This window comes from Podarcis raffonei, chromosome 13 (genome assembly GCF_027172205.1).
Source record: "Podarcis raffonei isolate rPodRaf1 chromosome 13, rPodRaf1.pri, whole genome shotgun sequence".
Lineage (NCBI taxonomy): Eukaryota > Metazoa > Chordata > Lepidosauria > Squamata > Lacertidae > Podarcis > Podarcis raffonei.
This window is the reverse complement of record NC_070614.1, coordinates 3,941,522-3,962,552: the sequence shown is the minus strand read 5'-3', so window position 1 is coordinate 3,962,552 and position 21,031 is coordinate 3,941,522. Positions and strand designations below refer to the sequence as shown.

General features: G+C 44.6%; 1 protein-coding gene across 4 annotated transcripts in view; it reads right to left on the bottom strand.

Annotated features, from left to right (window-relative positions):
• COL15A1 (collagen type XV alpha 1 chain) overlaps positions 1 to 21,031 on the bottom strand; it is an 82,789-nt gene that overhangs the window by 37,661 nt on the left and 24,097 nt on the right. For all 4 annotated transcript variants that reach the window (XM_053360895.1, XM_053360892.1, XM_053360893.1 and 1 more), the window contains 10 exons: positions 19,566 to 19,628; positions 18,337 to 18,471; positions 14,990 to 15,052; positions 13,494 to 13,529; positions 12,155 to 12,289; positions 9,563 to 9,631; positions 6,675 to 6,719; positions 5,688 to 5,732; positions 1,326 to 1,388; positions 228 to 263 (listed from right to left, as the gene is read on the bottom strand). In XM_053360895.1, coding sequence (XP_053216870.1) covers positions 228 to 263; positions 1,326 to 1,388; positions 5,688 to 5,732; positions 6,675 to 6,719; positions 9,563 to 9,631; positions 12,155 to 12,289; positions 13,494 to 13,529; positions 14,990 to 15,052; positions 18,337 to 18,471; positions 19,566 to 19,628 — 690 coding nt within the window. The remainder of the gene's footprint in view (positions 1 to 227; positions 264 to 1,325; positions 1,389 to 5,687; positions 5,733 to 6,674; positions 6,720 to 9,562; positions 9,632 to 12,154; positions 12,290 to 13,493; positions 13,530 to 14,989; positions 15,053 to 18,336; positions 18,472 to 19,565; positions 19,629 to 21,031) is intronic.

Below are 21,031 nucleotides of genomic sequence, written 5' to 3'. Positions count from 1 at the left end.
TGGGCAGGGTATTATTATTATTATTATTATTATTATTATTATTATTATTAATTATTATGAAGGTTTGGGCAAAATTCTTTGCCTTTGGAGAAGTGTGTCTGCAGATAACAAGCGGGTGGATAGGGGGACCTGCATGTAGCAGCTTCAGCCATTGTAAAAAGATGATGCATGCACCACTGAGGTCCAAGTGGATATTTAATTAAATTAGAATAAATGCCACTTCTTACCTTGGGTCCTGGGTCACCCTTATCTCCCTTTGACCCCTGTATTTAATTTAAAAGTCAGGATTAATTGCATGAAAGGAAGATGGTAACACTCTCGCTAATAATATAGATTGTACATATTGAAACACGGCTATCCATGAGAGAAACAATGGAGAAAACAATAGACAAAAGGTCAGAATTGCTTTTATTTAATTAATTAATAAAATTTATACACCGCTTGATTTAAAAACAAAACAAAACTCAAAGCGGTTTACAAAAGACAAAGCAGTAAAATCTAGAAAAATGTACAACCCAGCGTACAAAACTTAAAATACCAAAACAAATTAAAATTACTTCAACTTTCTAAGCAGCTAGATAGGCCTGTCTAAACAGGAATGTTTTTAGCAGGTGTTGAAAAGGGTACAGTGAAGGCCTCTATCAAGAGGCAGAGAGTTCCAAAGTGCAGATGCCATCACATTAAACAATCAAGGACTTACAAATGCAAAACAGGGTATTATGTGACACCTGTAATAGTGCCAGTTCTGCTGACAGAAGCGGCTGAGTGGGCACATGTGGGGTAGGGTGATCTCGTGGGTAAACTGATCCCATTTCCCCACGGGTAGAATTCAGTAGCACCCCCCAACCTTCTGAGTTTCAGACCACAAATGGCTCTGCTTCAGGGGCATCTATATCACAGGCCAACTCACTGGCTTTTCTTGTTGAGTGACAACTGTTAAGGAGGCCTAGTCATTCTGGCCAAGAACACAAATCTCCTTCTCTGAGAAAAAAAGCAGGTACCTGCTACGCACGGGTGAATATTGTTGTCATTATGAGACATAAAACAAAAAACACAATAACTGCAAACACTTGAAAAATACAAAATTACAAAACTTTTACAGTGTACCATGTGCTTTGACCTTTAAGAAGGGCCGGTAGAATGTGGGAGCATATAAATATGAAATTTAATCTTAATAAACACCCATCAGTGGGTCTTGGGATCTTGCCTTCAATGTTGAAATTTATTTGTCCGGCTCCCGCACCTGAACCTGAAATGAAGCCTCTGCACATCTCAGGCTACAATTTCAAGCGATGCGTAGAGAAGGAAGTCCATAGCCTACTCACTGTGTCTCCAGGTCTTCCAGCAACACCCGGAAATCCTGGCCTTCCTTCTGGGCCTTGCTCTCCCTAATGGAACACAAAAATATCCCACATTCACTTCACAGATTCATCAGCTGCTTTTAACTGAGGCCACGATCCAGAGAATTCATTCCAGTGTCCCCAAAGGCTTGCTACAAATGTAAAGATCACAGGGAAAGAAAAAGTAACACGGGGCTGGGCACTCCAAGTAACAAAGCCAGAGAGACATGAAGGGGGCACTCATCTCAAAGAGGCCCCCCCAGAAAGAGTCCTGGCATCTCAGCGGCCATGGTCTGTCTACTGATTATACATAGTATGGTTTTCAAAAGCTTCATTGAGGTAAAAAGGTAAAGGACCCCTGGACAGTTAAGTGCAGTCAAAGGCAACTATGGGTTGTAGCGCTCATCTCGCTTCAGGCCGAGGGAGCCGGCATTTGTTCACAGACAGCTTTCTGACTCATGTGGCCAGCATGACTAAACCACTTCTGGCACAACGGGACACTATGATGAGTGCTAGAGTGCACAGAAACGCCGTTTACCTTCCCGCCGCAGCAGTACCTATTTATCTACTTGCACTGGTGTGCTTTTGAACTGCTAGGTTGGCATAAGCTGGGACGGAGCGACAGGAGCTCACCCCGTCACGGAAATTCAAATTGCCGACCTTCCGATTGGCAAGCTGAAGAGGCTCAGTGGTTTAGACTACAGCACCACCTGCGTCCCTGTCAAATTCACCCCAGATGGGACATTGAACAAATAGCAAACAACCAAAGCAAGACAAATAATAGTGTGCTAAGCTACAAATATAAGTAGTCTGAGCCTTCAGCAAACATAGCAAGAAATAACAATCTGTTATTGCCCATGCAAGGCCAATGTCATTCATGAAGTCTCTATTTCAGCTGCTTCCTACAGGTTTGAAGATGGAAGCATCCTAAAGCTGGAGTCCATAGTATCACTTATGATGACAACCCAGGGCTGGCCTGAGATGTTTTGCCAATATAGGCAAAATGCCCCAATGCCACTAGCATGATGCCACTTCTTCACAGATCCTGGCCCCCCTCCGGACCATTATGTCCATGTTGCCGCCGGCTCCAACAGTGCAACTGCCACCATGACAAGGGCACAGTGGCAAAGCCCCAGGGGGACTAGAAGTGGTGCCATGATAGAGGTTCCCTACCATGCAAATGGCCTGCAAATGGCTTCACCAAAATTTGCTCCTGTGTTTCTGAAGAAGATTTATAGAGATTTTCCCAGTAGAAACTGGGCTGCCTACCCTCTGCAACTGGGCCTAGAATTGCTCAGTTCTGGTGTATTACATCTTTCGGTTGAAGGATGGATGGCAGCTAACAGATTGAGGTTGAATCTTGACAAGACAGAAGTACTGTTTTGGGGGGACAGGAGGCAGGCAGGTGTGGAGGACTTCCTGGTCCTGAATGAGGTAACTGTGCCCCTGAAGGACCAGGTGCGCAGCCTGGGAGTCATTTTGGACTCTCAGCTGTCCATGGAGGCACAGGTCAATTCTGTGTCCAGGGCAGATGTTTACCAGCTCCATCTGGTACGTAGGCTGAGACCCTACCTGCCCACAGACTGTCTCGCCAGATTGGTGCATGCTCTAGTTATCTCCCGCTTGGACTGCTCCACGTGGGGCTACCTTTGAAGGTGACCCAGAAATTACAACTAATTCAGAATGCGGCAGCTAGATTGGTGACTGAGAGTGGCTGCCAAGACCACATAACACTGGTCTTGAAAGACCTACATTGGCTCACAGTATGTTTCTGGGCACAATTCAAAGTGTTGGTGCTGACCTTTAAAGCCTTCAACAGCCTCGGTCTAGTACACTTGAAGGAGCATCTCTACCCCCCATCGTTCCACCCGGACACTGAGGTCCAGCACCGAGGGCCTTCTGGCAGTTCCCTCACTGCGAGAAGTGAGGTTACAGGGAACCAGGCAGAGGGCCTTCTCAGTAGTGGCACCCGCCCTGTGGAACGCCCTCCCACCAGATGTCAAAGAGAAAAACAACTACCAGACTTTTAGAAGACATCTGAAGGCAGCCCTGTTTAGGGAAGCTTTTAATGTTTGATGCACTATTGTATTTTAATATTTTGTTGGAAGCTGCCCAGAGTGGCTGGGGAAGCCCAGCTAGATGGGCGGGCTATAAATAATTTTTTGTTGTTGTTGTTGTTGTTGTTGTTGTTGTTGTTGTTGTTGTTGTTGTTGTTGTTATTATTATTATTATTATTATTAACACAAATAGCTGGACAACAGCAGTTTTCAAAGCTGCTTTCCTTGGCCGATACCAGACTGATTCATGATTATGTTGACAACATTCTAGGCAAAATGCTTTGAAAGGTTGACTAGTATTGCTTTTCACAGATTCAAAATATGTTCAACAGATGGTATTCATTGAGCAAGTCTTCACATTCTGTTGTTTTCTAAATTACAGTAAGCAAAAACTGTTTCATGATAGAACCTTTCAATAATTAAGTGATTCACTGTGGCACCATTTTCATGTTTATACTGGCATGGCTCCAGTAAATCAGTTGAGAATACTTCTAGGAAACGAAAAAATATAGTTCACTTCTACCTCAAGGAAATCCAGTGGGCTCAATGGTATTACATGTAGAGAGAGGAAACGTAGAGACTTGCCTGGCCCCATGCCTGTGTATACCACTAAAAAAGGTAGTGGTGCCATGGGAGTTGAATATCACCATCATCATTAATATTTTTAAAGTACTAAAAGCCAAGGCCAGGAGAGAAATGCTCCCTGAGTAGCAGCGATGGCCCTGATAAGTCCAGCCACCCTCAGGACTCCCTACAGGGCCAGGATACACCCCCCCCCCCAACTGCCAGCCCTTGTCAGGAGAAAGGGGAAGACATGGAGCCAACATCACATTGGACCACATGATATCCCTACAGCCAATGAGCAATGGATGGCTCCATGCCTGTGGGGCAGAACAGCCTCTTCTGCTGCTATCTTGGTGTGGCAGCCCATCTAGTCAGAAACTAGCCAGGCACATTTGGGACTTCTTCATTGCTTCTTTGGCCAAAATTAGCCTACTTCAGTGGTTTTCAACCAGTGTGCTGTGGCACCCTGGGGTGCCTTGAATGATGATCAGGGGTGCCGCAAGCAACACTGGCCTCTGACCCTCTTTCCTTTCCTTCCTCCTCTGATTCCCTCTTGCATCTCTGCCTCCCAAAGGCTTGCACAGCTCTTTGTTGCAGCAACCCTGGCTACAAGCCCCCCAGAGGAATGGTGCCTCTGGGGTTGGTCAGGGGGTGCTTCCCAGGCCTCTGTGTGAGGAGGCACCTCTCTTTGGGGCAGGGGGGAGCAGCTTAGAGGCCAGGGGTGGCAGTTGCGGCTGCCCAGAGGACTCCCAAGGAGAGGGGAGAGGAGGCTGAGGAAACACTCCACAAGGGAGGGTGTCCAAAAAAGGGTGAGAGGCTGCCAGCTCTGCAGGCAAAGGGTGACGTAACTGGGCTCCTGAGCCCCATAGAGGTGCCACAGAAACAATGTAGTTGGTCAAGGGAGCTATGGACTCAAAACGGTTGAAAATCTCTGGTCTACTTACTTTACTTTGCCTCATCTCATTGCAATTCCATACATGCACCTAAATGTATGTTGTACATGAAGATGCATATTTTATAATGTGAGAAAAGAATGTCTTTGCTTCAGTCCAATGCACAAATCTGGAAATGAGACTACGGATTAGCTTCCGGGTGTATCTACCAGGGAGAAAGCAAGACATTTTCTTGGCATTTCTCACATGCCAAAATACATAGGTAAAGGTAAAGGACCCCTGGATGGTTAAGTCCAGTCAAAGGCGACTGTGGGGTGTGGCGCTCATCTTGCTTCAGGCCAAGGGAACTGGCATTTGTCCACAGACAGCTTTCCGGTTCATGTGGCCAGCAGGACTAAACTGCTTCCAGCGCAACGGGACACCATGACAGAAGCCAGAGTGCACGGAAAAGCTGTTTACCTTCCCGCCACAGTGGTACCTATTTATCTACTTGCACTGGGGTGCTTTCGAACTGCTAGGTTGGCAGAAGATGGGACAGAGCTCACCCTGTTGCAGGGATTTGAACCCCCAACCTTCTGATCGGCAAGCTGAAGAGGCTCAGTGGTTTAGACCACAGCGCCACCCGCTCCCTGCCAAAATATATACATCTTCAGACAGAAGGGTAGATCAGCACGCGTGACATTAAAACACAAGAGCAAGCTCTATACTGGAATACTTGGAAATTCTAAAGTATGTGGTCACTTCAGCTAAATCTTTAATTTATGTTAGATACAAAGTATTTGCCTTTATTTCTATGAAGTCAGTTTATAAATCATGTTTAGTTAATGTCTCACCTTTAAGCCAGGTGTACCTGGTAGTCCATTGTCACCTTTTTCTCCCTAAAACAAAAACAAAATAGTCATTTTAAAAATGGAGAACTAAAATAATTTTTTAAACAAGAAGCTTCCTTGTATACTTTGAAAGGTATAATTAATCCATGATCCTTCCTACTTTAGCCTAAAAATTATTTGTGGCATCACAGTGCATTTGCAGTTATTAGCAAAATCTCAGAAATACATTGATTTCTACTGACATTTCCCTTCTATAGAAAGAATGGATGCATGAAGATATCAGACAAGTAAAGTTTTTTGTGTGCATAAAGACTAGTTTTAAGGAAACCTTTGGTCTAAGAGATTAGTCTTGAAAACATAATCATTATTAGCTTCACTGGCATTTGACATAAACATAGTCATAACAAGAGGTTATGCTATAATCAAAATATACAGATTTGCTGTTTGTCTGTAGGAAAGATAGGACAACTGGCGACCTTCCTGTGTGGATTTTAAAAGGGAAATGCTGTTCCTAAACTCCTCCCAGCCTCCCTCCAGCTTTCTTCTCCTTTCTTCCCCTTTTCTCTCCCTCATCTGCCACAGCCCTTTCTGCTTCAGTCTCCCATCTTCCACCTGGTCATACCTTTAGCATCTTGCTCCTTCCACCACATGCTGCCAGCAAGGCCAAATGATCAAAAGGACAGTTTCCTCCTTCTGTTTTGGGCTTTTCCCACACACACCTCTCCCCTCTCCCCACAAAGTACTGGTACTTGTGGGTGGATACCGTGGTTTTCCCCAGCCCAGCTGATACCTCCCTGTGTTGTGCTTGGGTTTTCGCTACTTAAGCACAAATGCTGTTCATCTGAAGATTGAAAATAAGGGGAATATTGTGGCTGATCAAATAATGAAATCACAAATTAGTTGGGAGTACTGCTAACATGGCAAACTGAATTCTTGCTATAACAAGTACACAAACGCTCTAGATTTTTGATAGTGTGCTGCATTGATTACCTTTGGCCCCATTGGTCCTTGCAGACCGACCTCCCCGGCTGGACCCTATAACAAAATATAGTACTGTTTTATTTATTAAATTTGTACACCATTGTGTGCTACAGATTTTGAAAAAGCTTGCCTAAAATAAGCAATAATAACCAACTTATTTGTGTATAAATGTGCAAATATTAATCCCAACTGGACCAAGTAGCAGAGCATCGATGATAAGCATCTTGTGTGCAAATCTCCCTTGCTAGTCCTTCTTATGCACTAATACGTCAAATGTCACTTTGAATTGTGCCTCTTTAGGGCAAAACTAGACATTACACACCATAGCATTCCCCCTTAAAATTCATACAACTGGCGACCTTCCTAGGTGTCTTTCATAACTAATACAAAGTGTATGTATTGGGACCAGAGAACAAACTGTCACAACAGAAGCAATTCTTGAGCAGAATATGTCTCTAGGGTGTGCTGTCACTGATGATCTCAAATTCCTCTCTCAATGGTCACCTTGGGAGGTTGAGGGAAGTTAAGGCTTCCTGTCCCTGCTGAAACAACTTGTGGGGTTGGGCAGGGAGGAATAAGAACTGGCTTCAGAAACAGTGCAGCCTTTTACACAACATGTTCCAAAACTTGGATCGAGAATATCTCATCGGATTGCTTCCTTTCCGGCTGAGGGAATAAGCAGCAGAGTAGCACCAACAGCAACAAGACAGCTCTTCCCATAACAGCAGGTTTTAATTAAATCCTCCTCAAAACATGCAATCTTCTTTTCAGCACTGTGACTTGAAAATACCGAGCTGAGTCACTTGAATGGGCTTGCATGAGAAAAACTGTAACAATTTGCATGAGTCTGGGGGAGAGTGATGTCATTCCTAATTCTGGTCTAGAACATTTGCCTAATCCTTTCCTTTTGCCCCACCCTGCTTTCCCAGTGACTGTACTCTCTCCTGTGTGCTCAAGGAAGCCCCAAGCCACCGCATGGTGGTTTTCTCTTGGAACTACATGAACACAGGATGCAGCTATGACTACATGGTAAAACATTTCGGGTGCTTTCAGACAGGAGTGTATTGTGAAACTGGTACTGCTCAGGCACACAAGTTTTTCACAGTGTCCACACAATGCTGTTCGTATTAAAGTGCCAACCAATCCTTTCCCCCACTCATTTTAGATTTAATCTGGCTCTTCCCTTACTGAAAAATCAAAACAAGGGGTTGGCAAGCCAAGGCCCATTAACCGGCCCATGGACTGCTCGGTTGACTCCCGTGCGCTGCACTAAATTGGCACAGAGCAGAGTGGAGACCGCCTTCCGCAATGCTGGCTGGCTTCCCATTGGCTGCAGGAAGCTCCTGCAGCCAATGGGAAGCTGCATGTGCATCCTCTGCGCTGGAAATAGTGTTTGTGTGTGCGTGCGCACACACTCCGTCCCACCGCAGCATCTGCAGGGCCGGTTCACGGCCCCAGCCACAAAAACAACCCATTGTACTTTCCAATCACCACTGATGTGGATGATTGTTAGCACATCTTCTTCCCCTTCAGTGGGTGGTTTGTCACATGTGTGGTGATGTTTAGGTGGGAGGTCTCTGTCGCCACACTCCAACTTCTATTTGCTCTTCTCCTGAGCACAGTCTAGCCACTTTGTTTCCTGCAGCCCCCAATACAAGATAAAAGATGAATATTTCTTCCACGTGCTGCATGCTGAATAAATGCTGGAATTTCCAGCAACCCGATTTAGAGAAGTTATTTTTGTAAGGTCTCCACACTGAAGCTGTGGGGGATTGCCTTGGAGACAATTGCAGCACATATGTTGGACTTTAAAATAATAGTAATATGGAGGCCTTGCATGAGACTGCTATCCTAATTTTGGGTCTTCCATTGATGCTGTGTATTTTCAAGGTAGGGGATTGTCAGGGAACTGCCATCAGAACGAGAGGAGGAGGAGGGGCTCCACGACGATGCTGGAGAGGGGCCAAGTAGGGAGAGAGGCAGGTCTCCTGTTGGGGAAGAAATTCAGCGCGACACCAGGGATGGAGGGGGGCCAATGGGGGAAGCGGAGAGCAGGCTCAGAGACTCTTCACTGGACACCAGCGGAGAGAGCACAGGTCCTCCGCTACCCACGCCCACCCTGCGCAGAAGGCTTCCGCGCAGGGAGGCTAGGAGCAGACTGGGCGTCAAACAACTTTTATGTTGGAAAAGGTTGAAGAAATTCCCACTGTCGGATTCGGCAGCCACGAAGTGAGGGGCTGTCCAGCCAGGAAAGGTTTAACCAGGCCACCTACCCAGGAGTGGCGGCAACTTACGCACGAGCAACCCCATAACCATTAGAGGGATAATGCCTGGTTGCGATGTTAATGGCTATGGGGGCCTATAGGGCACTACTAAGGAGGGAGGGGATGCTGCCACCCACCCTCAGCAAATCAAACAGCATGGTAATATAGTTAAATATTGCTCTTTTGCAAAACCTCAGTATTAAAGCAAACAAACAGAAATGGATTTGCTTACCAAAGCACAAGCTTCTATTTCATCCCTTGTGAAGCATCACAACTGAATGCTGGTAATATTTGATCTTGTGCACTTCCGGTTATTTTTTTACTGCACACACAAAGGTACAGAAATACACATGTGCATGCCCTGCGGAGGGGGCCACACTATTTGAGGGACCCATTTGCAGACCTCTCCTGCACATGGTGGAACAGCAACTAATGACCAAAGAAAGCAGAACATGGGGGAGCTCATGTGCCAGCCACACATGTAGAAAAATCAGATTTGACTGCGACAGAAAGCCTACATTTGGAAGCAATCTTAATCAGTAACGGGAAAACACAAATAGCTGATTACGGTAAATAAAATGAGATATCCTGAGAGATTAGGGCCACAAGGATTTAGAACTGTGGCTTACTTACATTTCGCCCACTTAGTCTTGAGGTTCCAGGGTCACGTGACAAACCAACGAAGCCTGAGCCTTCCATATCCTAATGTGTTTATTTTAAAAATGGAAAGTTAGAGTTATTTTCCCTGTATTGTAGGGCAAAGGTTTTCCGAAGTAGGCTATTAGACATTTAAAAGCACAATTTAATATCTTTCTTTAAAACTTTCTGTCTACAATATCACACTGTTGGGTACAGCAGATATTCAGTAATCTGAATTTTTGATGTGGGAAGCTGGTAATATCAATGAAGTATAACCACAGTCCCCAAAGCACAAAAGGCTGGGAGCGGCTGGTAAACTGGCAGTTCTTGAAGGATGGTCATCCTTTTCACTACCATGAGGAAAGTGGAGGCCACTTGCCTTCTGATGGTATCATGGTGAAGATCATCCAAATTCTTGCTAATCCTTGATCTTTTTACAGTCAAAGGCCCTGGTCAGAACTAGAAGAGATTCCGCAAGTTCATTCAGATCCACCCACAACACCATTGATTTGCATGCATATTTAGTTAAAATGACAACAGCCTTTTTTGTACGTAACAAATTTAGGAGGCATTTCCTCAATTATTCATTTAAAACAAGGGGGGCTTTACCTCACTATCCCTCCAAAATGTGTTATACAAATTGACCTAAGGTCTAAATATCTGAGATCTCTCTCTTTCACACCCCCACACTATAATAGCCACCAGAAAATCTTGGACAGCACCACAACTACAGAGCAGCCGATTAAAAACCTCTGATACGCTCCAGGAGTTCAGCAGCCACTCGCCATCAGCAGTTTGGCAATCTTTGCAACGTTAACACAGTATTTTGCACAGGCAAAATTCAGGCCAGATGCACTAAGGGCATACAAGACCTGTTATGCATGGCAAATTCCTTGGCACCCCCCAGAAACTGAACAAATGACTCTATTCTGCAGTATGCAACACGCTAAGCGCAGTCTCGGACTCAACTAGACAAAAGGGGAACTCAAAGCTGGAGACTTGCCTAATGCTTGCAGAATGGAGAAAAGTCCTATACAGTACAACATTAATCCAGCCACCTGCAAGATTAGATTGAGACTAATTCAACAACAACGACAACGACAACACAGCAGCCTCTGTTGGATACCAGCACACATCTGTGGGGAAACTTCTGCCCACAGTGAGGCCTAGCTGGGATACAAATTTGGTTCATGGAGCTGATCCTCCAAGCCACACCCACTTGCCCAAGTGACCCATGGAGGGTGGGGAAACTCAGGTTTTGGCTGGCCAGCCAGATCCCATTTTCTTTAAACACTTTGGCATTTAGGCTGTGGACAAATTCCAGAGGTGCAATAGGCCACAAGCTGGCCTGACACACCTTCTCCTGCGGGAATGTCAATTAGCAAACCTTTCTGGAAGAAAAATCAAGCTAGAATTAATTCGTCTTAGATAAATCCCTGGAGATAGGAAATGTCAATGACTTAATTGGCTAAGTGCCTACCCACCAGGTGCTTTCTGAATGGCAGAAAAGAACAGAACAGTTCCATCGGGCTACGCTGGCAGCCAAACAAGTAATCCTACTGCACTGCAAATCCCAACTCACACTAAGCATCGAAGGTTTAATGCAGGACCTTTTGAAATTAGCAGCTCATGAGAGCATCCGGTTTAGCAAGCTACATAAAAACACAAACTTTCAAGAGATTTGGAGTGATTTCTTCACAAAGTAACTTCCACAGCCATGCAGAGTGGGAGGCACAGCACATAAGCAGGAACCTTACCGGCTCCCCTTCGCTCAGCTGATCACACAACACCATGTTGCTGCCTATTACTCTGATCCCTGGTCCCTGGCACACAATGAATCAATCCATTACACAAGCAGACCATGACTGAATACTAGGAAGAAAATACAGCTATATTTTCCACGCCTTGGTTTGCCCTGCCGCTTTCCAACAAGGAAACCCGATCTTCTGCACTGAATTGGAACAAACAGAGTTTTCTGAGGATTGCCATTTGCTCCGATTTAGCACTAAAGAGTGGATTTTCTAGGGGAAAGTGACAGAACAAAAGCAAAACTGCTCAGAGTCATGACTAGAAAGCACGGGACAAACGGAAAACCACTCAGACCTGTCTGGGTGAGCCCTAAAAGAGGTTAAGGGGGAGGAACTAATGTCTGTGGGGGAACCAAGCCATCGCTACAGAAATGCAAAAAGCTAATAAATTATCAGCAAGAAGGATTACCATTGGTCATTTGCGGTGGCTAGATGGAAAGAGATCTCTGGGTCAGAAACGTGCCTTGAAACAATCCTTTATCCAGGCCCCTTACTATTCAGATCCTGCCCAACTGCCACTTCCACACAAAATTGTGACAGAGGATTGTGAACACCTAACATGATAAAGTATTCACTGAGGGAAATTTAAAAACCTGAGAGTCCAGAGCCAACTGAGATTGAGAGGAAAAATTCATTTCCGGTTCTGTTGACCAGCTAACCAAGTAGCCAAGTAGGCCCTAACACTAAAGGGGGTGGCTGGGTGGGGCATTTTGTGGGGTTTTCTCAAGGCCAAGACTTTTATGTACTCCGCCCCTCCCAAGCCTTCTAAAGAGATTACCTCAAATCCAAATCCATAGCCTGAGCCAGGGGGTCCTGGGGGTCCTGGGGGTCCTGGAAGTCCTGGGGTCCCTGGTTTCCCAGGCTCCCCATCAGCTCCTTTGCTGCCTGGTAACCCAATATCTCCAGGGTCTCCCTGAGGGAAAGGAGCAGATTATTTTGTAAGGTAAAGGAGCAAATCTGTAGAGTGAAGTGGATAGTGGAGAGGAAACATTTAGGAAGTGGGAGTGGGGGAAATCTCTTGTCAGTACCATATATCTTAATCCTGTTAAACCAAACTGTTAAGTTGTGGGTGAACATACCAGACAACACAGCAATTCTTCAAACAGCTCTTGTTTATTCACAGAACAGAACTGAACTGAACTGAAGGGTTCAGCCAGCCTGCTTATATAGAGCTTCACTACAACGCAACTGTAACAAATTTCTGTAACTATCCAATCACTGAACGTCACTTTCAATCCCTTATTTGCATATGTGGACCTGAGTGAAAACTATCTACAGTATCCCCCTGCTGGCCCAGGGTGAGAACTTCAGTACATAACACCAACAATTCACTCCCACAAGGCGGAAGTCCACCAACTTGAATGGCTTTTAAAAAGAATTAGGTGAATTCATGCAGGGCAAGGCTATCAGCGGCTACTAACCCTGATGCCCGCATTCTGCCTCTACTGCGGGAGGCAGCGTGTCTCTGAAAACCAGTTGCTGGAAACCACAAGTAGGGAGAGTGCCAGGGCCGTCCCGCCCATGAGGCAGATTAAGGCAGCCATCTTTGGTGGCAGAATCACACCCAACCCTGCTGCTGCCCCTGGAGAAGTGAGGAGGAAAGCTGCCACACGACCCCGGTAAAGGGAGTTTTGGTGCAGAGGGGGGGTCTGAGGCGGCACCTTCCTGCTTCACAGTCCTGTTGCTCTCAGGACCTGCTTCCAGGCTTCCCATAGGCATCTGCTTGCCCTTGTGAGAAGAGGAAGTTGGAAGAGCCGGCCCTTTGGCCTGATCCTGCAAGGCTCCTGTTAAGTTCTTATATTCTTTTTTATGTACTTATATTCTTCTTACATTCTGTTTTCCACGGAAACATTGCTAAATATTGCATCGCTTTTGCTGGCTCTGGTGAACTGGAGATAAAACTGAGCTGCCGGCATTAAAGCTGCATTAAATTACTCCAAAAAAAGTGAATGGTAGTTGTGTAGTGGAAACAAATCCAGAATTAGTTCTTAAGTGTTAGACCACGGGCAGAGCTCTATGCAAAATCTTGGTACTGTTGATTCCAGTGGAGCCAAACTTTACCAATGAGATATAAGCATTATTATTAAATATTATTAAAGGTGGACCTGTTCAGTTACCTTTGATCCAGGTGACCCCCAAATACCTTGATCACCCTGTAAGATAAGACATATTACTTACACACCCTCACGTTGCTTGTTATTGATGCAAGTTATTGAATCAAATCCCATAATTATTGTCATAGTAACCATCTCAGCTCCTCCAACAGAAAATATGCCAGTGTTAGCCTTCAGTGAAAAACAAATGCTTGTATTCCCCTTTTAAATACATACATTACCTTAGAGATGGGCTTGTATGTACACTGTCATGTATTAGAAACTAAACCTTATCATGCACTCTGGGGAGAAGCAAGCAAAGGATTCACATTTTAAGATAACCTTTTCAAAGTCTTTATGTGGGTACTATAAACAGAACACTATTTAAACTCGGAGATAATTCAGCTTTATGTATGAGTGGAGTACTTAATCTATAATATATGTCTGCATTGAGCACTTGATTTATAATTTAACCACTCATTAAACATACAGTTCATGGCAGGGTTGTAAAAAAGACCTACTCTTTGTCTCCATACTTCTGGTTTAGATGTGCATGCCTTGCATGGGGACCACGTACTTAGATCAGTGGCTCTCAAAGGGTGTGATGCGCCACACTGGTGTGGCAGAAAGGGGTGGCAAGTGTGGCAGAAGATTCAAGGACGACCAAAGAAATAAACACTTGTATAGTATAGTATAGTATAGTATAGTATAGTATGTAGCTGCATTGTTTTACACCCCCAAAGAATCTTGAAAACTGTAGTTTGCTAAGGGTACTGGGAATTGTAGGTCTGGGGGGAACTACAGTTCCCAGGATTCTTTGGGGGAACATCATATGCTTTAAATGTATGTTGAATGCACTTGAATTATATGGTGTGCATCTGCCTCCTATGGGACACAGCTGTGAATCAGAAAGTCCCTCATTTGACAATCACCCTTGTCTTGCGCCACGAAGTCACGAGGGGGGATGAAGCAAGTTGCTCATAAAATCAAAATAATTTATATATGGTAGTTGTAAGGATGACAACAAAATATAATGTGAGAAGAATTTTCAACAATCAAAACTTTGAGCAATCAAAACCTATTATTATTATTATTATTATTATTATTATTATTATTATTACTACAGTATTATTATTATTATTCACACTGGAATGGTGCTACTGACAGCAGGCATATTATCAAGTATCTGTGTCTGCAAAGCAAATTATTAAATACTGAGCTTCCACCCCAAATGGAGGATGGCCTAGATCAGTGGTTCCCCATTAGCTAAGCATAGTGGACCCCCTATTTTTTCAAAAGCCAAGCCATGGACCCCCTACTTTTTAAAATGTTCATATCTCCATGCTAGTTTTTCTTTTGTGAAAGGTGCCACGGACCCCCTGGGTGGGTTGTGCAGTCCCCCCCGGGATCCGCGGACCACCAACTGGGAACCACTGACCCAGGTCTTCCCTCCCAAACCTTCTGCTTCGCCAGGGTGTTTGTAAGCATCTCTAAAACAAACTCTTGAGTTTGCAACTTACTTTTTCTCCCTTTGCTCCTGCAGAACCAGCCAATCCATCTTGACCGGGACGACCAGGGGGACCCTGAAAAATCACAGATGTGAGATATTTGTAATGACACAAATTATAAGGCTGCTTTTTAACTTACAGTATAATGCTTTTTTTAAAAAAAAGGACTACCCCTCATATGTTCAGTATGATCTTTATAATCTCTTCATTAGTTAACAGGAGTCTGGAATGTCTAGATGATTAACAACTTCTTGGCAGTTGGATGAATGCATTCAGGATAGAACTAATTACAGTGGCAGACCCATGTCTTAGAATAGAGGTCGCAGCAACCAGCTGTAAAAGCAACAGTAGGAAGGTGTTTCAGCAACGAACTGGCAGAAGGGGGGGTGACTGTGTCTCTCACCCACAACTCCCCCCTTACATCTCCTCACTTTCAGTTGCACTTCCCACTAAGTCAGCTTATGCTGAAGCCTGGCTAAGTGAAATTCAGTCGTGGGGAAAGGAAGGTATTCACCACGCTTCTCCCACCTGCAATTTCTCCACGTAAAATTGACATTTTATGTTTTGCTTTTAAGCTGTTTGGTGCAGCACATGGCCCAAGATATAGGTTGGTCCCATAATGCATAGCTCAGATCTTAGATTCACTTGAAAGCATCTGGCTGGACACCTGTACTTCACACAAAGGCTGCCTCTTCTGTGTGATATTGGTCAGCCTTAAGTTCCTTGAAGAGATTCTTATCACTGCAGGTGAAAACCCTGTTGAACAACTTATGTTCTGGAAATGGGGAAACAAAATGTGCAGGGCAGACAGTCTCATTTCACGCAAATTTTCAGAAACAGCAGTCATAAGATGTGTTGTGTTTGTATGAGGGAAGAGAGCTGATGCTACTTTCTTCCTGCTCCTTTGAGCATGTTGGCAGTGTAAGTAGGTGGTTAAAAACAAAACATCTTGTGCCATACTTCAAACACTACTGTGTACTTGTGACAATGTATGGGAGGTAACTGATTATTAAAGGGCTGAAGTTGTAGATGTTAAGCACGCATCCTGCTAGTCAAATTCCACCCACAAACTTTTGCAATCAGACAAAACACCTGTAACTTTCAAATTCTTAGTAAGATGAAAATTTCCAGTTGCTAAAGGCAGTTTTTACCCATGCATTTTCAGACACGCTTCCTATTAAAAGTTGTCCAGTCAACAAGGCTGAGATCAGCACAGGGGCTATGCTGGCAAATCTGCTCTTAGAATTATTTCCCAATTTCATGCCTCAACGTGGGTTCTTATGCAGGTTGGGATGGAGGTCACTCTAATTCGGTACTTAAGTGCTTAAGACAGGTTTGGGGGCAAAGCGAATGCCACTTGGCAGTCCTTTGTGATGAAGCCCCACCTTATACATACTTTAACCTGTGGCCCTTTAGTGCACTCTATTAAATACCATTGAGATAACTGGAACTAAATCCAAATACACAGTTTAGAAGAGAGGGAGCTTCTGAAAAGCCTTCTTTTCAATAAGGCAATAATTCATCTCACTCAAATTACCCAACTATGCCCCAGTAATCACAGATTGCGTCTGTGATAAATTCTGATTTTACAGACAAATTGTTTGCAGAAAAGAAAGTTTTGAAGGCTGATATGGTGTGCTGATTTAAAAAATGGGAATGGACAGCAGTCATAAAAAGAAGCAGCAGCAAAGGGCATGTGAAAGAGCCCAAAGGCACTGTGGAGAGCACTGGCACAGAGCCTTCTTCCCTCCTGCCCTCTTGTGTGACATCCTATGGGCCTTCTTTGGTTCAAAGCTTTTGGGGAACAGCCCTGGCGGAGGAAGGAGCAAGGCTTTTAGAAGCAGCTGTAGGATTTCCCCAAAAGCCCTGTCAGAACAGGGGCTCTAGCCCCTGATGGAGAGACTCCACCAGGCCTGATCCTGAGATGCCCAGCTCTGTCTGGGCAAGGAGCCATGGCCATCTGCACTGAGACAACCCAACCAGACCAAGCTGGCATGATGTTTCAACTCACTTCCAGCTTCCCTGGCCATCTCATCTTTCCTTAAAGGCATCTGCAGGCATGACTATGGAGAAGCTCTTCACTTGGGCTGGATGATATCTGGTTTTCAATATATCACCAACTAAATATCGAAATACTTCAATATATCACAATGTTTGAGATAAGGCTGAAACTATATAGAGGTGAATGTGGTAATGCCCTGGCAACTGCTACTACTTATGGGTCTGACAAAATTTAGATTTTTAGTGCCAGTTGTATTTTAGTGCCAGGGGAATTTGCATTTCTTTTATAAAGCAGGCGAAACCAGTAATAATGGATAAAATTTTACAGAGTAAAAAATGATTAAAGAAAATAAATTTTTTTGCAAGGAAAACTTGATGCATTTAATTATATGAAAATGTTTTCAGTGGTAGCATGCTTCCACTATAACATTACAGATATAAGGAGAATATGTTAATGTTAATATATTAATTTGTTATTAATAATAACAAATGTGTGAGAAAGAAAGGGGAGAACTGAGAAGAGTTCTAGGTGAGGCAGAGGGTCTGGAGGAGAAAATGAGGAGCACAGAGACAACTGCACACACACAAACACACCAAGTAAGAAGCACATGCAGATGGGGAAAAGAGGGAAGGGGCCAGAGCAGTGTTTTCTTTTCTTTTCATTTGAAGCAACTGGGACATGTTTCTCTGCAGTTTCCTTGAGACAAAGGGGGGGGGGGGAAGCTACTTTAAAGTTAAGAAGAGGAGCTGCCACATGCCAGCAGAGAGACGCTGGGTTAATTTAAAACTGAAATGTTGTTAGGATATTTCCGTTCCACCTTAAAAGGGAGCAGGCTTTGTGAGTCACAGAGTCTGCGTATTTCCTGTTCACAGGATGTTTATGTTTTCAGTTGCTTTCGTTTTCTTATTGTTGCCTGAGCATACCGATGCAGGCGGTCATGGTTTCTTTGTTCTGACCAACGCTGAATAAACTGTAAATATGCTCTCCTGCTGTGCATCTTTTGCTGTGTGAATTCTGCTGATAGAGTGTGCACCAGCCTAAGAATGTGGTAATCTATTTCTGAGGCTTCGTGTCGCTAATTGCTGATACTGCGTGTCTACGGGAGATCGATGGATCATCCGGCAGCCAGCTTGGGGGCTCAGATGGACTTTGTCTCCCTGGCAGTATCCCAACAAATGTCACCCAGCCCTACTCCTTACCTGGTGAAAGACAGCACTGCCATGGTCACACCTGTGCCATCCTTTGCATGGCAAGTAGAGAAAGGTGGATTAAGTGCTGCCATGCTGCTAATCAATATTTGATCTTGGGCAGCGTTGCTAATATATGCAGCTAAAGTTCTCGCACAGCAAATACTCACACGAGGACCTGGATGCCCAGCAGCTCCACCTTTCCCGTTTTCTCCTGGCAACCCAGGAATTCCTGCATTTGAATCTGGTGCTGGCAGTCCTGGAGCCCCTGGTAGACCTGGAGGACCTGGAGGTCCAGGGGCACCCTAGATAAATCAGATATATTCAGATTAAGATTTTGCTCCTGTTCCCTCAGCAGTGGACTCACTGGGACACCCTGAGAAGCTGATGTCTCTCAGCTTCGAACAGCACAGCACAAGAACAATAATACTGTACTTGTTTACTTCAGAGAGTTCCTACAATGACAATGGATGTGAAATGCCTTATTATAGTGCTATAAGTGCTATAATTATAGTGCTATAAGAATACATTGGATGTTCTTAATCTAGGCCATTGAATATGGTTAAACTTTCAGAAAAATCCAGAATCCCCAGAGTATAATTTTCAGGTTAAGAGTCCACAGGACTTTGTAAAATTACGCACCCCAGAACAAACTGATATCGGTGTGACAGTGAACCAATTAGTTCTCAGGCTCCTCTGTCATTTCAGGTGTCATTTAAAGGGAGGTTTAGACTAAGGTTACCAGACGTCCCCGTTTCCCAGGGACAGTCCCCGGATTTACAAATCAGTCCCCTGACAAAATCCATCTATTTAGTAGGAAGTTGAAAAGTGTCCCCGGTTCATTGAAAAAAATCTGGTAACCTTAGTTTAGACCACGGTTTAGTCCACTGGGTAGGGTTTATTTCATAGCCTATGTCGTGCTTCCATTGTTTTTTGACTGAGGTGAGGGGATTTATGGGATTCTGGAGCAGTGTTTTTTATACTGCGGATACCATCTCCTTGCCGTGTCCCTCTGCTGTCAGGAAAAGGTTCTCGAAGGAGGACACCTTCACTCTGGTGTGGCTCCCCTTTATTACACGAACAGCCCAACAACAAACCCCCACCGACAGCATACGAATCAATATGGCTATCTTGACCCAACAGAGAAGAAGAAGAAGAAGAGTTTGGATTTGATATCCCGCTTTATCACTACCCTAAGGAGTCTCAGCTGCATGTGGAGGAGCAGGGACGCGAACCCGGTTCACCAGATTACGAGTCTACCACTCTTAACCACTACATCACGCTGGCTCTACCATACAGGTTTTTCTCTTATTGTGATGTTAGTGTCTTATATCTTTAAAGGTACTTTGTGATTTGGAAAGCCTTTACAAGTTAGCAGTAGCCATCAGAAGCTACGTACCCTTGGAAATTCCATGTCTCTGTCAGAGTCACCAGACCCAGAGGCTTCCATTTCCACTCTTCTCTGAAACAAACAACATTAATTTTAGAATATTGTTGGTGGGATGTGAATTCCACATCCCAGTAATTCTCTTCAACATTCCTTAAAATTCCTCAGACATTTCCCCTGAGCGGGGATGTTCTAATTTGCCTCAAATTATATTTCAGGTGAAACTAGGAGGCAGCCTAACTCTTACTCCATGCCAGAGAATTTTTTCCAGACTCACTGGAATTCTTTTGGCTTTTCTCAATAGTCATCAGATGATTATGCCCAAGCAGGAATTTGGGGTGAAATTCATTGATGATAACTCTAATATTACCCTGTAGAGAGAAGACACTGGCAGAAAAGGATGGATAAATCTGTTGATGGACACAGAGCTGTGATCCAGCTTCATAAAGGGCCAAAAACTTAAAACCAGGAGCTCTGTAAGCCACACCTGAGCACCTTGCTCTCTGCCTCACTGTGACAACTTGCAGCAGTGTCATTGCCTGTTGTCGGTTGTGTGTGGACTTAATAAAATCGTATTAAAAAGGAAAACTGAAACCAAATTAGATAAACACAAAGAACAAACCAAAAATCAACTCGCTTGAAGTGCCAACTGCCTGGGGAAACAAAAATATATTTGTGCTGACAATGCAGGTGCTTGGCAAACTTCCCTGGAGAGAGCATTTCACAGCCGAGGGGCAGCCACTGAAAAGGCCTGTTCTCTCACGGCCACCTTCCATGTCTGTCTTGGGGGGTGAATCACAGAGAAGGACCTCCCTTGTAGGAGGCGCATGGAGTATGAAGGCTAAGCTGACACCAGACTACATTTGCTCCTTGATCTGTGGACTAACATTCCTGTCTGCTGTCCCTGCCATTCCCTGCCTTGTTTCACCTTCAGGCACTTTTCTTCCCAGAGAAAAACAGGTGTGCCAAAGAGGAAGAATGGAGGGCCATGGTGACTGGGGTGTGTGGGTCTGTGCCGAGGGGAAAGAATCATTCATGAATCTGCCCCACTCACATACAATTCCAAGTGCTGCATGTCTTATATTGACATGAAAATCCCCCCCCCCCCCGCTCTCTCACTTTGGGCACTTTTCTGCCTCCCTGGATGGCTGGGGACAAGAGTGCCTGAACTGAGGGTAGGGAGATAAGGTGTGGGGTAGCGTTTGTGTGCGTCCGGCATTTGATGTCGGACTTAGGCATGCTCTTGCACTCTGCTTTACATGAGAATGAGGCAGGCAAATGAGTAACCAAACCAAACTTTCACCATCACATTTACTTTGAGCCAGGTTTCTCTGCCCACTCAGCTTGGCCATGCCTATTCCCCCCAGACTCCTTTCAACTTGTCTCCTCTCTGAGACGTGGGCTGTTTCGTGTGATGTTTCACCACCAGAAGCTCAATGCAACATAAGGCTGGAGAGACAAACAAACAGAGGAGCTGT